Below are 24759 nucleotides of genomic sequence, written 5' to 3' on the forward strand. Positions count from 1 at the left end.
CACTTTGTCACGTAGCTCGTTGAGATTAGAATTTGCCCCTTTAGTTTATGTTGCTGTTGATATTACTTCCTGCAGCCACGTCCAAGAAACCCAGCTCACCTGCACCCAAACGCACCACCAGCAACCATAGCAAACCCCAAACACCCGTACATATCTATAATACTGATGATGATGATGGTGATCAGGATGCTGATCAGGATAAACCCACACCGGCCAGACGCAGCTCCAAGTCGCCCAGCATTGAGCGACACACGGTCCACAGGGAGACAGCATTTGAAACTGTTAAGCAGCGTGAACCATTGGAAGAGGATTTGCTAAACATTGTGGATCAAATACAGATTGATGAAAGTGAACTCTTGATAAAACGTAAACCTCAGCAGCCAGCGCGTCAAAGTCCCGAAAAGGAGCAGCCGACAAGCTATAAGCCTCAACAGCCTACACGTTCGAGTCCCGAGAAAACTACGCTGCAGGAATTACCAGCTGGGCCAGCTACAAAACCCAAGCAGGCACCACGTCATAGCCCTGAGAAGCAAACAGTGCCAACGAGTTTTATTAATAAACCACGTCAAAGTCCAGAAAGGCAAGAAATCCCTCGTCAAAGCCCTGAGAAACAAACAGTGCCAACTAAATTCAACGATAAGCCACGTCAAAGTCCCGAAAAGGAACAATTCCCACGTCAATCTCCAGTGAAGGAACAACCAGCTGCTTGGCAGCCACAGCAACCAGCTCGTCAGCCTACAGCTGAAGAACCGGAATGGCCACGTCAGAGTCCTGAGTGGGAACTGCCAGCCAAGTCGAAGCAAACACCACGTCAAAGTGCTGAGAAGCAGCTGCCTGAGTCGAAGGATAAACCACGTCAAAGTCCCGAAAAGACTTTGAAACCAACTCCAGCTGTATCTGAGCCAACAACCCATGTAACAGAAGATGCATTCTTTCGCAGCACCCTTAACCAGAAGGTAACCAACACCACTAAAAATATAAACGAAACCTTTATAACGAACGAACGACAGCCAACTGCAGAGCCCACAAAGCCAAGCAATGTGGATGTGCACGATAAGCCAGAAACACCCGAGCTACCCGATGGTGGTTTCATTTCAAAGAGTCCCGAGCCCGTGGACAATCAGCCTTGTTATCGCAAAAAAGGATTAACACGTCGTGAGACATTCGAGGATCGTTGTCGCAAAATTTTGGGCATGGAAGAAGATGGCGATACGCAGGGAAATTTTACGCAAAAGACGAACGATGACGATGACGATGATGATGATGAGAAGACAACTGATGATGAAGTGGAGCAAACTACAACAACTATAGAGACATTTGAGGTGAAAATTGAGGATTGCCCCGATGATGATGATGATGAAGATAAGCCTACGCGTGTAACCGAAACATTTGTTATTACCAAACCTGTGATCAAAGTGGAGCCAGAGCGCAGTGAGGTGCACATAACGGAAAGCGATGAATTTGAAAGCACTACAAAGAACACAACTAAAAAGCAAGTGGTACAACCAAAGGTTGAGCAACAACCTCGCGAGGAAGCACAAAAACCCTGGCAGCCCAAGGATGATGCAGAGCTAATTATTGTAGAGACGACAAATATAACAAAGCAACCACGTGGACCGAAATCAACTTCGCCGCAGCGCAAAACCTCGTTGCCCAAATCTCCCACAAGACAGACCGATCAGACAATACATTATGTAACCGAAAAGATTATCGATTGTCAGGATAAGAATGTAAGTCCTTCAAAGCAACCATTAAAACCGGACGTTGAAGCTAAATCATCGGTCAAGCCGAAGACAACTGAAACGCCAAAATCAACGACAACGGAGCGACGCAATTCACGCACGTCGACAGCTGCCACTAAAACTAAACCTAACAACAAGGACTCGCCAGTTAAAAGTCCACGCAAAGAGTCCTTGCCTAGAACAAGCAACAAGCGTGATAGTTTGCTAGAGGAAACCACAACAACAACAACAACTACGACGACAACTAACAAGCGCAATTCTCTGCCCAAGCAACGCAAGCCCAACGACAGCTCACCCAGCCACATTAAGGAGCGACTACGCTCATCAGCACGCAAGCCCAAGCAGCCACAAGCTGATCAAGTGGACGCCGAGTCCAGTTCCAGTGACACCAGTCCCACTCGTGCGCCCAGCGATTTGTCGCGTCGTCGCTCTAGCAACATCTCCGTGCACACAGAGATTATCATCGATCATGCCACACCCAAGACGCCGTCGCCACGCAGCGAGCGCAAGCAGCCGCAGCAGCCACAAGTGTCGCCGCAGGCACGCCGCCAGTTGCCGGTGACAGAGCGCAAGGAGTCGGCACCAGTGCCGCGTGTTACGCGCCGTGACAAGGATAAGGTTACACGCTCGACCAGCGAGCATGTCATCAAGCTGGTCAATGGCAAGCCTGCACCGGAGATGAGCACGCTCAGACCCAATCCAAGCACACGCAGCAATAAGTGCTTTACTAGCAAAAGCATCAAGCTCAGCGAGCAGCTGCTGAACAGCGAGGATGTCATCATTGATATACAACAGGCAAAGAGTTCGCGTGAACCCTCGCCCGATCGCATTGTGCCCACGCCTGTGACCAGCGAGCTGGATGCAGGCCACAAGCCACGTTATCCCGATGTTGTGCAGGAGCCAGAGGATGAGCCACGCAGGCCGCCCGTTATTACCAACATACCCATCTTTGAGGAGCAATCGAACAGCTTCGTTGGCTGCACAATCTCCGAGCTGCGCAGCCATGCCAATGGCATTGATGTGGAGGTGCTGGACAATCCCACAGTGGAGGCGCCACAAAGCTTGGACTATCAGCAGCCAGCCAGCATTAGTCACAGCGTGCCCGTGGATGAATGTCTGCTGAGCGTGCATGAGAAGGTGAACAAGTTCACACAGGATGCGGAGCTCATCAAGCAGCCCAAGAGCTCAGCGCCGTTCAGTCGTCAGTTCGATGAGCATGCTCAGGTCTCTGCCAGCGATGAGTGTCTGCTCAGCATCAATCAGAAGGTGGACAAGTTTCTCAAGAGCGCCGAGACCGTTACCAAGCCCATTACACCCACGCGTGACATACAGCGTCCCAGCTTTGAGCAATTGCCCGAGGAGCTGCGTCAGGATGATTGCACGCTCAGTGTTTCTCAAAAGGTGCACAAGTTCATAGACACTGCCGATAAGTTGGCACCCAGTGCACCACAGAAATCTCCACGATTGGTGGCTAACATCGAACGTCATATCTCGCGTCAAAGTGAACCCGAGCTGGACCAAGAGTCCGAGCCGGAGCAACCCATGTATAGCGAGCCCGAGGAGGATGATCTGCTGCCCATGTCCAAGCAGCACACCACTGCCATCGAGCTCAAACGTCAAAAGGACATACTCAATCGTCCATCGGTGTTTAACCAACGCAAACCGTCGCTGCCCAAAACCAAAACCATGTCCAGCACCACGCTAATCAATGAGGAGCGCAAGAGCTATCGACAGCAGCCGGGCAGCGCTAATCCTACGACTACGACACGCAAGCCTAAGGATTCGACCGATGCGCAGCCCACACAGCGTGGTGAGGCCATAAGCGAGCAGCAATGGGTGCTGAGTGTGGATGTGGATGAACTAAAGGAAACCAAGTCGAAATCCCCGCAAGCTAAGCCAAGCAAAGTGAAGCCTGCTGACGTTGATGAAGTCAATCCAAAGTCCAAATCACCACTCAGCAGTCGCAAGCAGCCCAAGACTTCGTCTGAACATGAAGAACTCCCACAGCTGGAATCTACTTTTACCACACGCACCACGACAACCAAGTCGAAATCACCGCTTAACGCACGCAAGCAACCGAAGACTCAACCTAGCGATGAAGAGCCCGCTCGCTCGCCTACAAGCAAATCAAAATCACCTCTAACGAATCGCAAGCCAATTAAACCCAGCTTGGAGTTGGCACCTAGTGATGAAGAATTCGAACAACTGGAATCCACCTATACTACACGCACTACAACAACCAAATCGAAATCACCACTGTCTCCCAACAAGACTCAACCCAGCGATGAGGAACCCACGTTCATTGCAGGGCGTAAGACGAAATCTCCTATGTCTCCTACGAAGACTCAACCCAGTGATGAAGAATCCACGTTTAGCAGACGCACCAAGTCAAAGTCACCCAGCAAGCAGCCCCAGACCCATCCCAGCGATGAAGAATCCACGTTTAGCAGACGCACCAAGTCGAGATCACCGCAACGCAATCAACCCAAGCCAAGCAAAACACCTGAAGCTACACATCCCAGTGATGAAGAATTCGAACAATTGGAAACCAGCTTCATTACACGCACCACAACAAACAAGTCGAAATTAGTGCGCAGTCCTCAAGCTCCAAGCGAAGAAGAAGAAACACCGGAACTTAACAACTCGACTACACGTCGATCTTCCAATAAATTGAAATCCGCCACAAATGTGAAGTCGACGCATACGAAAACGAGTGTGGTGAAGAAACAGGATGTTGATGTAAATACATACAATTCACGCAGTTCCACCACACCACAGTCCAAGTCTTTATCATCACCCAAATCACCACACAACAATAGCACAACAACAACTACAACAACAACAATGTCTAAAACGAGCACCGAGCACAGCATCAAACCAACTAACCCCAAAACCCACAGCAGCTATGCGCCAGACACTGATAAATGTGTTGAAACAGTTCTAGAGCGCAAAAGTCCTAGCTCCAGCTCCAGAGCAGCCCCAGCAGCAGCACGCAGCGTCGCCTCGCGACGTCACATGTTTGAGCAGCCAGCCACAGCAGCTCCAACGGCAGCACCAGCTAACGACAGCAGCAGTCCAAGCAGACGTCCTTCGTATATGGATCATACCAAGTGCTCCTTGGAGCATATGCGACGTGATTCATTGGAATTGAATAAGACGCACTATACGCGTAAGAATTCACTGGAGGACGATGCCAACTGCGAGCCACGCAATCCCAATGCAGCGGTTAAATTCGATGTGCCTAGGCGCAGCAGCAACAGCAACAGCAACAACAACAACAACAGCAGCAGCATTGATGCGGATACGGATATTGAGCAAATCTTTGATTTAGTGCAGCTGGAGCAGCTGCTCGAGACAGTAAGCAGCTACGAGTTGCGTCGACGCATACGCGCGCAAATACGTTTGATTAAAAAGAATATGCTCAATGCTGGCACAACAACAACCACTACTACAACGACAACAACAACAATGCGCAGCAGCAACAGCAGCACGCCAGCTAGGCAGGCAACGCCTGTAGGACGACGTGCTGAGCAAGTGGATACAGGCAAGCCACCGGTGAAGCCACGTGAACGCAGCGCCAGTCCAGCAGCAGCCAAACGTCGCAGCAGCAACACGCCCACTAAGGCAAGCGACAAGCCCAGCACGGGCAGTCCCATTTGGACAGATCGCAGCAAAGTGCTGCGCGCTAGCTCTGGCTCAGTGTCGCCTACGCCACGCAAAGCTTCCAACACCAGCACCAGCACCAGCAGCAGTAGCAGCACCAAGCTAACACGCAGCAGCAACAGCAACAGCAGCAGCAGCAGCACTAAAACCATCACCAAGAGCAGCAGCAAACCACGTGAGGAGGACTGCATAACCTCCAGCTATGGCGTTGGACCTACAGATGAGCATGGCTTGCCGCTGTTTGGCATACGCGCGCTCAAGAAGAAGACAACACCAGCAGCCAACTGTGAGACAAAGCAAGGTAGGTGTTGCCTTTACTTAATTTGTATTTAATTCGTTTATTAATTTTATTTCTTCAGAAGTCACAGGCTATGTCATCGAGGAGCAGTTCTATGCCGCCGACAATGCCACGCCACGTCATGAGCGCAAGGAGCTCATCTACTCCAGCAATCCCGAGCAACTGTTGTCGCTGCAACAGCAACTGCAGCAAACTGACAGCAGCAGCAACAACACAACGCTGCAGCGTGAGTTCAAACAAATTGATGCAGCCGATGCCATCAGCACTCCGGAGGTTACAAACTATGTGCGTCGCGGCTCGGTTAAGGAGCTGAGCGAACGCTTCATACGCAAGGAGTCGAATGCCTCCTCCACTAGTTCGTCTCAGCGTCAGGATGAGCCCGAGACCGAGGACAGCGAGTCGACCGAAGTCTGCAGCGTCATTGAGGTGGAGCCGCAGCTGCGTCAGCACACCAGCAGCACCACCAGCACTAGCACCCGTACTAGCTCCAGAGCCAACAATACGCGCTCTTTTCTCAACACCACGGGCGAGGATCGTCATGTGAGCAGCGTGGATGATGTGCTCGAACGTATGCGCAATGCGGATAATGGTGAGAATTAAATTGATTAAAACTCATAAGAATCTAAATAAATTTAAGCGCAAAATATATTTATGCTATGTATGTATATATTTGTAAATATTAATATAATTAAACAATTTCTGTTTAGCTTAAAAGTTCAAATAAATTAGTAGTCTTGAATTTTATTCAAACAAAATTGTGCTTTGCTTTAAAATAAAGTGAAGAAAGAAATCAAAGAAATATTTAATTATAAAATATGATTTAAAATCTCAATATTTTATTTAAATTTAAAATACAGCATTCAATTTGTATTACACAAAAGTTTATCATTTAAACTGAATTTTAAAATTGCTAAAATATTTAAATATTTATATTTATATTTATAAAAATGTAATTCACATTTAAACTGAATATTTCTAAATATGCTTCTGATTGAATTTATTTTTTATAAATGTACATTTTTAATTATGCTATGTTATTTTAAAATGTAATTATATTGTGTGCATATTTTTGAATTTTTATGTGTTTCATTTATTTAATTCTTTTGCTTGTCTTTTGCAGTTATGGAACCTGGCGATAATGCTGAGGATCGTGAGGCGCGCGCTTTGCTTAATAAATTTCTAGGCGCTAGCGTTATAATGCAGGGCGTGGAAAGCATGTTGCCAGCTGGTCAGCGACAGCAGAATAGAACCAGCAGCAACAGCAACACTAACAACAGCAACAGCAGCCAAGCGGTAAGTGTAGAAACAAGCAAAGCAAAGCAAACTAACTGCAACTCTGCTGCCGCTCCCTTGCGCTCTTTCGTGCAACAAATGAGCTGCACATGAACCCGTTAGATTGACAGGCAGCATGCAACATGCAACAACAGCAGCAGCAGCAGCAGCAGCAGCAACTAAGCACGATACACGTGTGCGATCAGCAACTTGTCTATGCAACATGTACATATATAGATAATATATACATGTGTGTATTCTCTCTCTCTCTCGCACTCTCTCGCTATCACTCTCTCTCTCTCTCTCGCTCTCTCTGTGTATGTGTGTGTGTGTGTTGCGCTCTTTTTAGTGCCGTGTGCGCGCGCCTGTGCCAAGTTGCTTGGCCGGGGTAGAGCTGGGGGTATAATAAAGCCAAAACGCGCCAGCATTCGTCATCGTCAGCAAAACGCTTTTGGCCATTTTCAGTACACACTCAGTGGCGGCATCGATCACTTGTGCGACTTGTGCTCAACGAACAAGACGAGACAAGACGAGAGGCAAACTCAACTCAACTCAAAACAAAAGCTAAAAAGTGCAATTTCCAAAAAATTCTACAAAAAATCATAGACAAACTTTTTTTTTTGGCAAATTTTTTGACAAGTGCAAGCAAACAACAACTACTACAATTTAAAATTAATATTGTAAAATCAATAGAAGTGCGTGCTATGTGTCTATGTGCAACTTGCAACTTGTAACTTGCAACGCGTGTGTTTACATATATAAAAGTTTCCAAAATCAGCAGCTAGCGCAGCGTAAGTGTAATATATATAATTTATATGCATTAAAGCCTTAAAAAGAGGCGTGGTAGCTGTAGCAGATAGCTCTAATATTTTAAATATTTCAAAAGTCTAATTTTCTGCCAGCAAAAGTACAAAATAATATTTATTTTGGCATTAATATAGTTTTCAATATTTTGTTAGCTTCAAAATCTTGCTCATAGCCACTTAAAATTTAAAGCATAATATTTTTGAAATTTATATATATATAATGGCTATATGTATATACACCTCTAGAAATGCACCTGAAAGTCAACGCATGTCGACGACAATGCTTTTAGCTTTTGTAGAAAAACATATATATATAGTAAGATATATAGACTATATGCGCTAAAGCTATAAGCTATATAGACTAAATGAAAATAAATAAATAAAGCAGGTGTGGGTTGGTTTTTTCGCTGTATGTGTGTGGCAGCCACAAGGTGGCAATACCGCTAAGGATGGCAAGTTGTTTCTTAAATTTTCCCGAACATACATGTAAATACTTATATATTATTAATAGGATATATATATATATATATATATATATAGCTTTTGCTTGTATTCTTCTACATCACCAAAAATAGCGCAACGCCTCGCACTATTTATACAAAAATAGAGAAACGTAGACATTCTATGTCTATTGGAGCATTTCTTCTCGTGTGTGTGCTTTGTTGTTTTTGTATATAGCTTGGCTATATAGCTCGACAGTTCTATACTTAAAAGTCAGCAGGGAATTTTGTAGCATTTCTACATATTTTTTTTTTTTTATCATTTTGGGTTTTATTCTTTTTTTCTGCTTGCATGTTGCAGTGGCCTGTTTTTCGTGCCTCTTTGTGTACCACATACTTCCACCAAAAAATAAAACTCACTCTCTACGAAATATTCAGCATAGCTTTGTAGGCTTTGAAAAAATGTACGTGTGTATTTCAAAAATATTTTTCACAATACCTTTGGCATCAGTCAAAGATACTTTGACAACTTGCTGTACAAATTTGCGAAACTGTTTTACATTTTTTAAAGCTAAAATAGCAAATATTTTTTAGTTGCTTCAAAAGTTTGCTAGAACTTGCATTACAACATTAAGTGCAAAACATAAAGTTACAACTTTTATTTAATTTGTATAAATAAAATTCTGTCTGAAGTTAAGTAAGTCTGTGAAATAACTTCCTATAAAAAAATTATTTTAATGTTAGAAAAATTTTAGGTAACAGCAAAAATTGTTGAACTTGAACCCTAAAGTTGCTTTTTTCTTTTTTGTCTAGTGTCATGTCAAAGTGTTTTTATTTTAGCCTAGCGCAGTTAGGTTATTAACAGTAGTTAACCTTTTTTTTATTTTTTTGGCTTACGAACCAGTTTGGAGAAAATAAAATATAAAAACAAGACTTTAAAAGTCATTCGAGCGAAACATGTTTATAATAAGATTTGCAGCTACTGTTGGCTGTCGTCGCATAGACAAAAACCTGACAATTTTCCAACAGCGCCACAACTCCTCAGCCCTCCCCTTTTCTTAGCTTCTGTTTAGTTGTTGCTTTTTGTGCACAAAATTTGTTAAGTCTTTTGCCGCCAGAGAGACACAGCAAGTGGTTTTCGCATTTAGCTTTTTGAAAAGCCGGTTTTTCCCTCACTAACTGTTAGTTTTCTACATTGCCAAAGAGAGTCTTTTCCCATGCAATGGCGAAATAAAAAAAATAATATAATAATCAAAAAAAAAAAAAACGTAAAGAAGAAAAACACACACACACACACACAGGCAACAAAGCCTAATAAAAAACAATCAAAAGAAATAAACAACACGGCCTGAGGAGCTAGCGAGCTGCCTTGCTTCTACTATTTTAATAGCTAAAAATACACAGCAAAAAAAAAAAAAAGAAACAAATACAAAATAGACAAAATAGTCAGTTGTGTTCAACGTCAACTTCTAATCCTAGACGAACAATTGTGGAATACACTGTGGGATTTATGGAAATAGAACTAGTTAGAAAATGAATTCAAATACAATTTTTGACAAAGGTTAACATCTGCAGCTTTTTTCAGAAAGGATTGCATTTTATTTTTATATTTGTTCACTTAATAGTAAAGTAATGAAAAAATATAAATTTAATTTTCTGTTTGCTCAGATGATGATTCGATGCAGTTGCATTAATACTCGTTAGTATTCACTCGCTACACGTTAGCATTTACTCGCTACTCCTTGGTGTCTACTCACTATTCGGTAGTATTTTGGTATTCACTATGCTGTTGGCTTAGATTATGATTTGCATCAATTGTATTAATACTCGTTGGTATTTGGTCGCTATTATTTAATTTCTAGTATTTACTCGCAACGTGCTCGCATTAACGAGTAGCGCGTAAGCATCTACTCGCCATTGGTATTTACTTGGTATATGTTAGCATTTACTCGCTACTCGATTGCATTTACTTGCTGTTCATTAGCATCTACTCGCTAGTATTTACTCGCTACTTGCTTGCATTTACTTGCTGTTCGTTAGCATCCACTCACTAGTATTTACTCCCTACTTGTTAGCATTTACTCGCTAGTAATTACTCGCTACTTTTTCGCATTTACTTGCTGCTCGTTAGCATCTACTCGCTATTCGTTGGTGTCTACTCACTACTCGCTAGTATTTATGCGTTACTCGTTGCTATTCACTCGCTGCTATATTTATATATATATATATATTTTTTTCGCCAGTCATTCTCATTTACAGGGTAAAATGCAGCTGCGCTCGCCGCAACGTTAATAAACAGCTTTGACTTGTTTTTTTTTTTACAATTATAATTTCTTTTTTCTTATATTCTACTACCGTTTCATAATCATCACATGTGTGTGTGTGTGTCTGTGTGTGTGTGTTGTATGTTTGTTTGTTATGTTTGTCTGCATTGCTTGGAGGCTCTCTGCGCATTTTGCATGTCAAGTTGCTGTTGTTGCTGCTGCTGCTGCTTCGAGTTGCTAAAAATATGCACACACACACAAAAAAATGCTCAATTTAGTGTAATTAAAACAACAAAATTTGAGCAAGAGAAAGAGCAAAATGTGTGTGTTTGGAAAATTTTCAAAGATTCTTATATTTTTATGTTTGAAGGCTGTGAGCTTATTGTGGTGGCCTTAATATTTATTGTGGCTGGACTTGGCCTTAGTAAAAGGTGCTTTAAAATTATGCGAGTTAAATTTAAGTGTAAGCAGCAGCCACAGCAACAAAGAACAACAGCAATGGTTGCTGCTGCTGCTGCTGCTGCTGCTGCTAGCGACAAAGTCAAAGCCAATGCAATTTGTTCATGTGTGTGTATCTCTATGTTTTTAGCCATGTTGTTCAATTTGTTAAGCAAGTCAGCAACAGCAACAGCAACAGCAACAATTGCTATCGACTGCAATTCGCTTTGCTTAGCTGCACAGACAGCAACTCGCTACACCTCCCCTCCCTGCCCCCCTCGCTCTACACGCTTAACATTTCTTTTTTATAATTGTTTTGACTGCAATTTACATTTTTGATTTCCATGCTTGGTTGCATTTGTTTCATGTTGCTCCTCTCAACCCTCCCCCCAGCTCACCCCTCATGTTACGCTTTGGCGGAATTGCGCCAAATAACTTGGCAAGCCTATACAATTAATTAGAACAATATACAACAACAATAGTCACAAAGGCAAAACATTGAATATGTTATAAAAATAAACTAAAAACGTCACAGCTCAAAAAATAATGTATAAAGCAAAATTATTAAATTTATCTTACAACTTATGCAGGCATTTATTTTATTTTAATTTGTTTATAAAACCCTATATTTATATTATATAAAAACAACAGCAAAATTATGACGCTCCCTCTCTCTCTCTCTCTCTCTCTCTCGCTCGTTTTTCTTTTTGGCTGCTGCGCTCTTTTAAATAGTTTAGTGTCCACTAAAAATAGCCACGCGTGTCTGCCAGTCTCTTGCTCTCTCGCTCTCTCTCTCTCTCTCTTGCACTCTCTCGCTCTGTCTGTATAGCAACAATTTTTAATTTTTTGCCTTACCAAATTTGGTCAAATTGTTAAAAACAAGCACAAAAAATTTTCATTTTTCATTATTTCACATTTTCATTTATTTTTGGCTTTTGCTTTTCCATTTCCATTTGTATTTTCCCTGTTTTTTTTTGTTTGTTTGGTAAATGAAAAATGCCAAGCAAATTGAGCATAATTTTCTTTATTTTTTTTTTCTTTATTGACTTTAATTTAGCGTCTTTCACATTATTCTGCTTTCATTTTCGTTTTTGCACAGAGAAAAAGTCAATTTGTTGCGGTGAACGCTGCGTATGCTTATTATTATTATTTATGAAAAAATGTGCCTGGCATTTCAGCTGCTGACATAGTTGCATGTTTTTCATTTTAAATTGTATTTTCTGCTTATTTTTTGCGGGTTAAATCAAAACGTTTTTCAGTTCAAACATGCAATTTCGATTGCGAGTTTTTTTTTAATGCACTGCGGTCTGGTATATAAAGATTTTAGAAAAAAAATGTTTCTCAAAAATTTTAAATAAATTAAATTTTAGATATATGCCACAATACAAATATCAGCCTTAGCCAAATCGCAAATAACGTTTTGTGGTAAAAAACGAAGTAGAATATAAATTTTTAGATTACCTCAGTAATAAAAAAAAATTACTCTAATATTTATTGATTAAAGTTTACAAAATTAATTGAGAATCAACTCTTTTTTTTGTTAGTTCAAATAGTATACTAAATTAAATTGAATATTTTAATTACCATAAAATCTGGTAAAAAAAATGAATAGAAAATAAATTTTTACTTTAGCTGCAAAAATTAGTAAAATATTTAAAATAAATTAGCTGGCAATCTGCTTTGTTTTTATTTTTGTGTTACAAACAATAGCAGCAATGCTCTTTGTTATTATATTTTTATTTGATTTTACAATAGTAATAGTGCGACATAGTCAATATTCAATTCATTGCCAACTCGATGCGTCATTTGTCAAGGTAGCCCAAAATAAATTCTTAATTGCTTTATATGGCACACAAGCAGTGTAAAGTGTAAAAATATATATTTGGCATAACGTATACTATATAAAAATTTACAGCGCTCTTTTTCTATGACATTTTTGGGCTTGTATTGTGCGGCAGCAAGCGGCGTATGCGCAATGTGCTTAACTATATTACGCATACGTCAGGTATGCGCTTTGTTTATGCTACACATACATATATATAAAAAGACTTAAGTATGTGTGCAAAAACTAATTGGCGACAATCAAAGCAGCCGGAAGTCAGCGCTGGCCATGACTAAGGACGAGTTGCTTTAGTTTGTATTTAATTCGTTTTCGATTTTCGTAAATTGTTGTTATTTTTATTTATTTTCTTCTTTTTGCCTTATCATCGTTGTTGATCAGGGTCGCAGGCAAGCGAGAGAGCCAAAGCGCTGCTGCTCTCTATCAATTTTTTGTGGCTAATGTTGCCGGCGTATGCGTTCATCAGTTTTATTTAGACAAATAGCCCCAAATGTAGCTGACATATGTTTGCTAAAGAGAGAGAGAGAGAAAGCGTGTTGCGCTAGAAAGAGACAAAACAAAACAAAACTGTTTCCGCTTCATAAACAAAAATTTGCTTGCTGATGATATTTTATTTTATTGTTTCTCTCTTTGTTGCAGGTGAAAACCACACGCATTACCAATACCTACAATAAAACTGGCAACACCAGCAGCAGCAGCAACAACAACTCGAACAACAAAAGGAACAGCTCCTCAGCACTAGTTACACGCACAACTTGTGACATCGAGGAGATTTGGGACGAGCAAATACTCAAGCAATTGGTAAGCAAACAGAAAAATATTCAAACATAAATTAAAAATAATTTTGAGTAATTATTGAATTGATAAATTTAGATTTTTAGAAAAATATTCTACAAGCTTTAAAGATTACAATAATAACAATAGTTTTGTTGAATTTGAAATAATTTTAAGAAAATCATAATATTTTAATATTTAATATATTTTATATTATTAAATAAATACAGAGAGTCGTTACATTTAGTTGAATTAAACATTGTTTATATTTTTGTAACTCATTTTGTTTTAGATTTTTAATTAATTTTATAACTACTACTAATAACGTTTTTTTTTCTATAGCTGGAACAGGCCTCCACCTACGAGGAGCGTCGCAAAATTCGGGCACGTCTACGCGAACTTATGGCGGAACGCGAGGGTAAGCTTAATCTTCAGCCATTACTCATAGCATAAATTAATCCATAAAAATAAATAAAAACTAAACTGATCCTTAGCATATCAGCTTAATAGCTTTAAAATCGAAGAGGTGAAATCAAAACGAAGCTGAATTAGCTCAGCCCTCTTTTTCTCTATGGCTCTCTATATGAAACTTTCTCTGACTTCTTCTTTCTCTTGCTCTTTATCAAAATACAGCTGCTGATTGGTAACGGTCACTGTATCTTGTATCTTGTATCTTGTAGATAAGCAAAGCAGCGCATTAGCATAGGCTATAACTAGGGCTAGCGAAGTTGAACCAGGTACAGCTATTGTTCAAGTTCTCAATATGTACTCGTTGCAACTAGTACTCGTTACATGCGGCTATATACAACATGCAATTTACATCAACTTGCATACAAGGTGTTCTCGTTATCGTTGTGTCCTTTCATGGCTCACTCGTTATTGTTAATTGTTCGCTCTCTCGTCACTCGTCGCCTATATAAAAGTTATACATTTTTGGTTACAAAACAAAAACAAAAACAAAAACTTGTTGCGCATTTTACACATTTATGTTCAATGCTGTTCTCGTTACTTTTGTTGTTTTACTCGTTGTTGTGTTCGAAATGCAATTAGTAGAAAAATACAATAAATTTTTATGTCTTTATCTTTCTCTCTGCTAAATCATGCACACATAAAATACATAAATGCCTAATAATCATGTAAACAACGAAAAAAAAAACACACAAATTACTCGCTACGCTTTTTAGAGCAAAAAAATTTAAAAGCTAGCGGCGCCAAAGCCGCAGCTCAAGCTGACGAAGAAAGCAGCAGCGCCAGTGAATATGAGGAAATTATAGAAGAGGTGACCGACTACAGCGACGAAGAAGAAGAAGAAGAAGAAGAGGCACCAGTGAAGGAAGTTAAAAAAGTAGCAGCTACACCGCCGCCCGCTAAAAAGGAGGAGAAAAAGGAGTCAACGGTCAAATTGGAGCAAAAATTGGCCAAAGTTGAAATAAGCAAGGAGCAGGTGGATGGTCAACAGGGTGAGTCCCTGCCACAGCAGCCAACAGCAGCAGCAGCAGCAGCAACAACAACAAAAGCAGCAACAACAAAAGCAACAGCAGCAGCAGCAGCAGCAACAACAACAAAAGCAGCAGCCAGCAAGAGTAGTAGCAAGCCAAATAGTAGTAGCAAAGCAATTAGTAGTAGCAAAGTTAGTAGCACAGCACAAAACACAAACGCAAAAACAACAAGCAAAACAAAAACAGCAACAACAACAACAACAAAGAGCACAATGGCAGCAACAGCTGCAACCACAACAACAACAGCAACAGCAGCAACATCAAAAGCAGCAGCAGCAACAACAACTGCGGCCACGTCACAAGTGAAACGATTGAGTGTGCCAACTAAAGAAGACTCTGGCACGGAAAGCGGCGAAGATTTGCGTCTGTTGGCCGCCGGTCTGCGCGACACGCTGCAGCAGCGCAGCAACAGCAGCGGCAGCAACAACGAAGCGCATCGCAGTCTGCTGGACGAGGTGACCACCGTGCTCGGTCGACTGGAGTGTTCACTCAAACTGGGTCAAGAGCTGGCCGTCGATGGGGAGCAGCGTCAAATGCTGCTGGCGCTAGTGGCGCGACTGCAAAGCGGCCTCAATGGGCCGCCAGCAGTAGCAGCAGCAGCAGCAGCAACTGTTGTTGTTGATGCAGCAGCAACAGCGGATGGCGAGGCGGATCAAGAGCTAAGCGGACGTCAGCGATTTGCTAAGCGTCGGCAACGCAATAATCGGCATACGGTGGGCGTAAGTCGCGAGGAATTGGCCGATGCGCGTCGCTATATGGAGAACATGTTGCTGCTGGAAAGCAACGAACAGCAGCTGCTCATGCAGCAGCAACAACAGCAGCAGCAGCAGCAACATCAGCCTTTGCCGCTAATTAAAAATGCCAGCTCGAGTGCAATTGTAGGCGCGCCCAGCACGCAGCTGTATAGACCCAAGCAATTTGTCAACAACCAACAGCAGCAGCAGCAGCAGCAGCAACAGCAGCAGCAACTCAAGCCTAACAGCAGCAATCGTCGGCCCTTATCCGGTGATTATAGCTATGTGGCGCCAGTAACGCCTGCCACGCCCACTGCACGCTTCAATGGCAGCAAGAAGCAGCTGATGAAACGCGCCAACACCATCGACATACCCAAAGTGAAAGCCAAGTTTGCCAACGACAACGACAGCGACTCCGAGCTGGAGGATCAAAGCCGCAGCAGCAACATGTCCACGGGTCTAAAGCGCGCCGTTCAGGTGACTGTCAAGCAACGTGTGCGGCATGTAGTGCCGCCCTTTGAGCCCAAGACCGAAAACGATCACAAGTTTCTTGCCTTCATCAACAAGCAGAGCCACCAAGGCGGACTCGGCTGGGCGGGCGCGCGTTCCGTCAGCAATTGGACGCACAAGTTTGGCAACATCAAGCACACGTTTGAAACAGGCGCAGCAGCAACTGTAACCAAAGGCAAGCCGCCGCAAGCGCCGCAGCATCAGCAGCACCAGCAACAGCAGCAGCAGCAGCAGCAACAGTTGCAATTGCAGCTGCAGCAGCAGCAACAAGCAGCGCAGGCTCAAGCGTTAATGGAGCGACAGCGGCGACAGGAGCTGGAGCGTCAGCTGCGCCTGGAGCAGGAAGCGCGCTTTGAGCGTGAGCAGCGTGCGCGTCTAGAGCGCGAGTACTACGAGCAGCAGCTGCAGCGGCAGCAACTTGAGCGACAGCAACAGCTTGAGCGACAGCGTCAGCAGCAGGAGCAGCTCGAGCGACAGCGGCGTCAGGAAATGGAGCTGCGCATGCAGCAGCAGCGCGAGCGTGAACGTCAGCAGCAGCAGGCAGCAACTCAAGCAACAGCAGCAGCAACTCAAGCAGCAGCAGCAGCAGCAGCAACACCGCTTAATCAATTTATACATGCGCCGCAGTCTGTCTTTCGTCCCATAGAGCAAAGCACGCCCATTTACAAGCCCATTGCGCAAAAATCGTCAAGCAAGCAGCTGCAGCAGCAGCAGCAATTGCAGCCACCACAGCAGCAATCACGCGCTAGCTACAGCAACACGCCCTCGCCAGCAGGCAGCTCGCCCATTGGGCTGCCCTGGCTGGCCAAGCCACGTGTAGACAACAGCGACTTTAAGCGCAAGGCGCATCACTTTGAGGAACGCTCGCTGCGCGACAATATCGCCGAACAGCAGCAACAGCTGCAGCAGCAGCAGCAGCAACACAACTATTTGCAGCGACACAATTCGCTGCGCGCCAAGGTGCAGCCGCTGAGCTTTAGTGAGCTAAAGAAGCGTCCCTCGCTGCCCAATGCCATGGAGCCGCCAGCAGCAGCAGCAGCGCCAGTCTATACAGCAGCAGCAACAGTGCAGCAGCAGCAGCAACCGCCGCCGCCGCCCACCAACATTTCATTTACTTATGCCGACTATGCGCCCAGTGCGCGTCGTTTGCCCAGCAATCTTAGCCAGAATTATCGCAGTCAGCCATGTTTAAGCAGCGCAGCGCTGGAGCCGCTCACCAATCCGCTGGCAGCGCCGCTGGTGCTTACCAGCAGCAATCCCACGTATTTGCCGCTGCCAGCAACACAAATGCAGCAAAAATTCGATTACGCCAGCCCCATCGAAAGTCCCATTAGCTGTCTGCCCACCGATGATGATCTCGACTTGGACTTGGACTCGGATCATCCCAATATGCATGAGTACCATGCCGAGATCAAAGTGATGCGCAAGCCGCGCAGTCAAACGGCCGTGACTGTTGCCGATCGACGCAATGCGCATTTGAGTGATGACGAAGTCTTTGGCAAGAACTCGCGTGCAGCCAAATCGCTGCTGTATACAATGCAGCAGCTAAGCGGCGGTGGCGGCAACAGCAGCAATGGCAGCAACCACAAGCGGCCAGCAGCAATGCAAGCCGCCAGCACGCCCACAACGCCCACCAAGCCCAGCTGCCTGTCGCCCGATGGACGCACGTATCAAGCGCCACTGGTGGAGCCGCTATTTCCACAGCTCAGCAACTTTGAAGCGCAGCGGCAGCCACAATACATACCCAGCAACAGCAGCAGCAGCAAGCAGCAGCAGCAACAGTCAAGTTACTTGGGTGAAACTCAAAGCTCTTATGTTGTAACCTATCCCTTGGAGGACTCTGCAGATGAACTAGAGTCGAGCAAGCAGCAACAGCAGCAACAGCAACAGCAACAGTTGCTGTCACGCTTGCGTCGCAGCTCGGAGCAATCTAGCGCCAGCTCTACATTATCGCTTACCTCACCGCTGACAAGCTGGACAGCCAATCCGATGCATGTGCAAGCAGCGCCGCCAGTAGATCGCAGCACTAAGCCACAATTGACGCCCAAGCCACAGCAGCAACCAACGCCTTTGCCACGCCCCAAGCTCAGCACACGCAGTCAAACACTTACTGAAACTTATTATGAGCCCATGCCAACAGCGCCAGCAACAACACTGCAATACAGACAGCTGTCGCAGCAGACGCTGACAACCAGCAACGGCAACAGCAGCAGCAGCAGCAGCAGCATCAAACGCCAGCAACAGCAGCAGCAGCAACACAGCGAGCTGCGACGCAAAAGCTTAGGCAATGTTTTAGAATCACGTCAGCTTTATAGCTTTACAGCTCAAGAGCAGCAGCAGCAGCAGCAATACAAATCCTCAGCGCCAGCAGATACGCCCGACATCGTTAAATCCTCGCTGCCCAAAGAGAATGCGCCTTTGTTAAAGAAGTTTGGACCACCGCAGCGACATCACTATGTGCCCAATGCCTATCAAAGTCCGCAGCTCAACAAGCAAAGCAGTCAAGGCAGCAGCAGCAACATAGCACAGCAACAGCAGCAGCAACTGCCGCCCAAGCCAAGCATTGTGGAAACACCAGCAACACCACAGCCCGTTGTCGAGCCTACGCCAGAGGAGCAAATACCGCGCAATATTGTTTTCAATAATGTGCATGCGTTTAGCTCGCTGCAGCGTCGCTGCCAGCAAGAGGAAGCAGAGCAGCAGGCCAATTGCAATGGCAGCAGCAGCAGCAGCAGCAGCAACATGCGCCTGAATCGTCTAAGCAAATGCGATTCATGGACACAAATCTGTCAGCAACAGCAGCAGACAACAACAACAACAACAACAACAACAACAAGCACAACAAGCGCGCAGCAGCAACATCAAAGCTTTGGGGGCACAGAGCTGCGACGCAGCAAATCTGGACACTCGCTGGCTGTGCCCAAGCTCTATGAGGCGGGCATAGACAAAGCAGCGCTCGGCGAGAAGCAACGCACTGTGGCTGCCTACTTTTCGGGCCAGAAGTCGCCCACGGGCGCGCAGCTGGAGGAGCAGACGAGCATGTTGCGCAAGTCGGCCATCAATCGCACCAAGACCAGCGAGAAATTGTCGGCGGCACGCAAATCGATGAGCTCGCTGCATCAGAGCTCGCAGAACAAATTTGTTGCCTGCACTGCATCAACAACATCCGCAGCTGGAGGTGGTGGACACATGGGTGGCGGACTGAGTCGCAGTGCAACGATGCCGCATATAGCGCATTTGAATTTATTGGATGAGAGCAATGTGGAGGACGCATTCGAGCAGCTGATGTTGGGTGCTTAAATACTTATCGAACTAGCGAACTATCGAACTTATCGTTTGTGTTTAATTTAACGATAACAAAAAAAAAAAAGTGCAAGTGCATTCCAGTTTATGAGTCGCAACTGGACAAACGTTACACACACACACACAGACACAACTACACACACACACACACTTACAAACTGTACTGATTTAGCTTAAACTGTTATAAAGTTGTCTTTTTTTTTCTTATTTAAAGTTAGGCTTACTGTTTAGGAGGGACCACATGTAGTCTTTGTTTTAGTTTCTTTTTTTTTGGTCTAAGCTGCGCTGCCCACCTTGCCATATCAAAAAAAAAAATACCAACAGGAATACCATCCAAAATTTACTTAAAAACAATCAACAGCCATCACAAGCTGCAGCATTTCAAACCACACTTAACTATAGTGAGTGACAAACAAAAAGAATTTATTTGTATATTTATATGCAGACCCTTTGTTTTTTTTTTCTTTTTTTTTTGTATATTCGCGCTATTCGTCTTTGTCCTGTTTGCCTTGTTCTGCCAAACGTACTCACATTGCTAGCCAACGCCCACCGCCCCGCCCTAACTGCATATACCATACATAAACTCAAAAGCATCCTCAGCATTTGTATAAATCTTAAATTTAATTTCTTTACTCTTCGTTTTTGTACATACATTTATATACTGCCTAGTGTTAAATTTAGAAATTTACATTTTTTATTGCCTGCCTTTTGGTTCGTATGTTATTTCCCCCCCAAACCACAAAAAAAAACCATTTTAGTCTTATTTTGTGCTGCGAGAGTTTTTCAATTTTTAGTTTCACAAAATGAATTACATTGTTCATCTATTTACCCAAAAGTTCTGCTTTTTTTCTTGCCAAAAAAATTCAGTCAATTTATTAAATGCTAAAAGTTTTTTTTACTACTGCTTATAATATTTAAATAAATTGGTAAAGAAAAATTTAATCATACAGTATTTCTATAATTGCAAAAGTTCTCATTTCTAAAACTCTCTCAACACAACAAAAAAAAAGAACTGTTTAGTACAGTTAGTGCTTTTGCCATTGTGCTACCGTTATCGTTATCGTTACCGTTACCACTGCCGTTGCGTTTATCGTTTCATTTCCATATTATTTTATTCACAATCTTAAATTGTTATTGTTGGCTGGATTGTTTGGTTGGTTGGTACAGCGTTTTGACAATTAAATGAACTCAATAAATTAATGATTGGTAAATGGAACAGTTATTTGCAGCCCATGTTGTCCCTCCTCCTATTTCAAAAAAGACAAGTACACATACAGACATAGAAACATGATTTTTGTATAGCGTTTACATTGAGTGTGTGTTTTGACTTTTAAAACAATTTCAATGTATATTGTGTTTTTTTTTTTTGTATAAATTGTTTTAAAAGTGCTGTTTACAACACTGTTTTTTTCTTACCTTATTTTGTGGCCAGATTGCTGTGCTGGCTTTTTGCTTACTACGCTCTACTTTAAAAAAAAAAAAACAAACGCATGTTGAAATTATATTTTCCAAATTTATTCCATATTTTATTTTGTTTTTAACTGATGTTTGATGTGCATGTTTTTTGTTTGTTCATTATATAGTGAGTAGCATAGTAGCATTAAGTCTATGTACAGTAGTGACGTCACTCAGCGACAGACAAGACACCAACAAAATAAAAAAAAAAAAAAACGTCCAGCAGTTGTCGATTCTTAACCTTTTCGTTTTTCGTTCTTACTATCTTGCTGTTTTTATTTGTAAATGTCTCTCAACTAAGCTTAAGTGTTGTTGCCGTAGTGTTGTGAAACGCGTGGCATGGAACACTTGCTGGCCAGAGTTGCCACTGTGTGTGCTTATTTAAAACAGCTGTAAATGATTTTGCGTAGTGTCAATTATGTGTTGCCTGCTTTAGACTAGAAAACAAAACAGAAATTTCTAACCTCTAAATGTGTTGTCTTAAAAACAAAATGTGTTGATTTCAATAATAATTTATATATTGCTTTTCGTGCATGCAAATTTAACTAATTGTTGTAATTATTGCTTCTTTTTTCTTCCCTTTTTTTTTTTTTGTTTTTGTGAAAACCAAAATTGCGTCTAAAAACATTTATTCAATACAAAACAGCACACAAGGGACAACAACAAAGCGCAACGACCACTGAACGCACCGAGAGCAAGTCCAAGGATGGCGGCTCAGTTGTTACCACAACCACAACAAAAGGTAAACTATATGCTTTCTATATAAACAATAAATTAACAATTGTATGCATTGTTTGTTGCAGTTACCACTCGCACTATGAGCGGCAAGAATATTTCGCCATTGGCCAAATTTAAGCAGCTCGATAAGGCCGCCGCTCAGCAGCAGGCTCAAAAGTAAGTTTTTTAATTTATATATATTATTTAAATTGTTTAAAACTATAGCATACACTACATTTTGTACAAGCAATGCAAATACACTGTTTAAGTCGTTTACCAACACTTAAAACATTTGTTTGCATTGCCTTAACGCTAGTGATGTTTTAAAGAAAATTATTTCTCAAGCAGCAAAAAAACAAATATAGTACGAACGGCTAATATATTAAAACTTATCGATTTTCTTTAAGCATCACTAGCGTAGACACACACGAACACTTTTGGTAATGGGCACATATATGAATCAAATATCAACACACACATTGTCAATCCAAATGTTTCACCTTAAAAAAAAAAACAATCAAAAGCAAAATAAATTCTCTTTGGTGTTGGTTATCGGCAATTAATAACTTAAGTGTCATAGGTTGTTTCCAAGTAAATTGTAGTGCGAAAAGTGAAAGATATATTTCAATTATTTTTTGGTCTAGTCCTGTCACTCACTTTGCCTTTTGTCTGTTACTCTCTTGCGCACTTGTCGTGTCTCTACCGTTCTGTATCTCTCTCTCTCTCTCTCTCTCTTTCTCTCCTCTCTCTATATTTTTGACACACTTGTGTTTTTATTCTATTACCTATAAGTTTTGTTGTTGTTTATTGCTAACACAAATACACACAAACAAACACACACACATATATACACACTCACACACACACCAGTTCCACTGCATACATATGTATGTGTGTAAATAAAAAAAATTACAATACAATGCAAATAATTTGTGTGAGAGTTTCGCTAAAACGTCTGCCCCTCCATACTTGAATCATTTTGTTCAGATCATCTCCAACAACAAGCACTACCCCAGGCGGTTCAGCACAACCGTTATTCAAATTTACCGATCCGGCATTAAATGCGCGCGCCGCCACTGTCAAGGATCAACTTCTGCAGTGGTGTCAGCACAAAACGCAGGAATATGAGGTATCCAAAACCTAAAAAAAAAAAACAACAAACCAAATAATTAAATTCCAAAATAAAATGCAAACAAGAAACGCCAAAACGCAAAGCCACAGCCATAGTAGTGTTGACAAAAATTATCGATAACAGTAGTGTTGGTAACAAGTAAAAATTGATTAAATTGAAAATGAATTTGAAAAAGTTAAATAGGTGCTAATTTTGATTTTCAAATACAACAAACTTATCGATAATTTTACAACACTTAGCCATAGCCCGTTATTTGTTCTTAAAAATAAATAATAACTTTTTATTTTCTTTTTGTTACTTGAATTGATTTTTTTGTATTTAATTGCCGTTCATAACTTTTTACATTTACTTACGTTGCGTGCATAATAATGTTTAACAAATCTAACGCTTAGGCCCAACAATGAATAACAACAACAGCGCAAAACTACAATAAACAAAAGGTACAACAAATAAGAAACAAACTAAAATTTAAAACAAAACGCCTTGCAGTAGGCTACGCTTATTTATCATCTGCATACACACAGCCAAACACACACTCACACACACACACACACACACATGCACGCAAGCAGCTTTGATTACAGCTTAGCTAAAGAAGATGAAGAAGAAGCGCATAACTTAGTATTTTATTGCTGATCATTGTTGTTGTTGTTGTTATTTTGCTTCGACTGCTGCTGCTTTTTGTTTTTGTTTGGGAGCTGGATAAAAAGATACTACAACCAACTATTGCTTTATAGCTGCTGCTGCTTAAAACCCCGCCAATAAAAATGTGTTGCAAATATGCAAAGAAACTGTTATTAATTCTGTTTATGGTATGTATTTTTCACAGAACGTTCAAATAACCAACTTTAGCGCTAGCTGGTCAGACGGCTTGGCCTTTTGTGCGCTAATCCATCACTTCTTGCCCGATGCATTTGACTACAGTAAACTAACAAAACAAACGAGACGACATAACTTTGAGCTGGCCTTCAGTGTTGCAGAGTAAGTAGCCAAAGCTTAACAGCGCGCTGTTAAGCTCTTAGCCCAGACACAAACCACAAACTTATACTCTCTCTCTCTCTTTCGGTTTAGTGAGAAAGCTGGCATAGCACCTTTGCTAGATGTAGAGGATATGGTGGAGATGAGTCGACCAGACTGGAAATGCGTTTTCGTCTATGTGCAGAGCATCTATCGTCGTTTTCGCAATTGCCAGTGAATAACAACAATAACAACAACAACACCATCCTCTGCACTTGAGCAATCAACAACACTTTTATATATATAACAGTTGTGCAAACTGTCATAAATTCTAAGTCTAACTGCTTGTTGGTCTCCTTCGCTTACCCTTTTTTTTTTTGTTTTTTGGCATTTCCTATTATCCTTATTATCAACTTATTATTGTATTTTATGCACACACAAATGGCAGGCGCGTCTAATTAATTTTTTTTGTGTTTGTTTCCCTTTTTTTTTAATATTTTTATTATTTTTTTTACTATTATTATTACATATTATGTTTATTTGTTATTGAACTTGATCAAATTATGCAATAATTGTTGATTTTTTTTCGTCATTAAACAGAAAATCGCAATTGTACTAACCATAAAAAGAACATACATAAATATATAGTTACATAGTACATATGTACAGCAACAATTTGTATTTAAAGAATTAATAAAAGCACAAAAAAAGCATAAAAAATATAAAAACAATAAGCGAGCGAATAAACGAAAAATTAAACTAACTCGTTAAGCAAAACGCGATATCAAAATAAAAAATATATATATAATTATATAATATTAACAAAAAGTACAAAGTGTTATTTGTTTGTCTTATTATTTGTTTGTATGATATTTTTCTATAACATAGTAGCCTAATTATGTTCCTAGCTAAGTG

At 41.9% G+C, this 24759-nt stretch overlaps 1 protein-coding gene across 12 annotated transcripts in view; it reads left to right on the forward strand.

The window, feature by feature from the left end:
* Nucleotides 1-24098, forward strand: part of LOC108605294 (mucin-5AC) — a 40502-nt gene extending 16404 nt beyond the window's left edge. For 4 of the 12 annotated variants that reach the window (XM_017994944.1, XM_017994948.1, XM_017994946.2 and 1 more), the window contains 11 exons: nucleotides 76-5706; nucleotides 5765-6292; nucleotides 6824-6996; nucleotides 13403-13564; nucleotides 13880-13955; nucleotides 14722-14997; nucleotides 21685-21780; nucleotides 21842-21932; nucleotides 22743-22884; nucleotides 23717-23868; nucleotides 23959-24098. In XM_017994944.1, the coding sequence (XP_017850433.1) occupies nucleotides 76-5706; nucleotides 5765-6292; nucleotides 6824-6996; nucleotides 13403-13564; nucleotides 13880-13955; nucleotides 14722-14997; nucleotides 21685-21780; nucleotides 21842-21932; nucleotides 22743-22884; nucleotides 23717-23868; nucleotides 23959-24082 (7451 nt within the window). In that variant the 3' untranslated portion in view covers nucleotides 24083-24098. Of the gene's footprint in view, nucleotides 1-75; nucleotides 5707-5764; nucleotides 6293-6823; nucleotides 6997-13402; nucleotides 13565-13879; nucleotides 13956-14170; nucleotides 14275-14721; nucleotides 14998-15166; nucleotides 19573-21684; nucleotides 21781-21841; nucleotides 21933-22742; nucleotides 22885-23716; nucleotides 23869-23958 lie in introns of those variants that run through there. The other 8 variants (XM_017994953.1, XM_017994955.1, XM_017994945.1 and 5 more) reach the window with 7 other exon arrangements.
* The last annotated feature ends 661 nt before the right edge of the window (nucleotides 24099-24759 follow it).

This window comes from Drosophila busckii, chromosome X (assembly GCF_011750605.1).
Source record: "Drosophila busckii strain San Diego stock center, stock number 13000-0081.31 chromosome X, ASM1175060v1, whole genome shotgun sequence".
Classification (NCBI taxonomy): Eukaryota; Metazoa; Arthropoda; class Insecta; order Diptera; family Drosophilidae; genus Drosophila; species Drosophila busckii.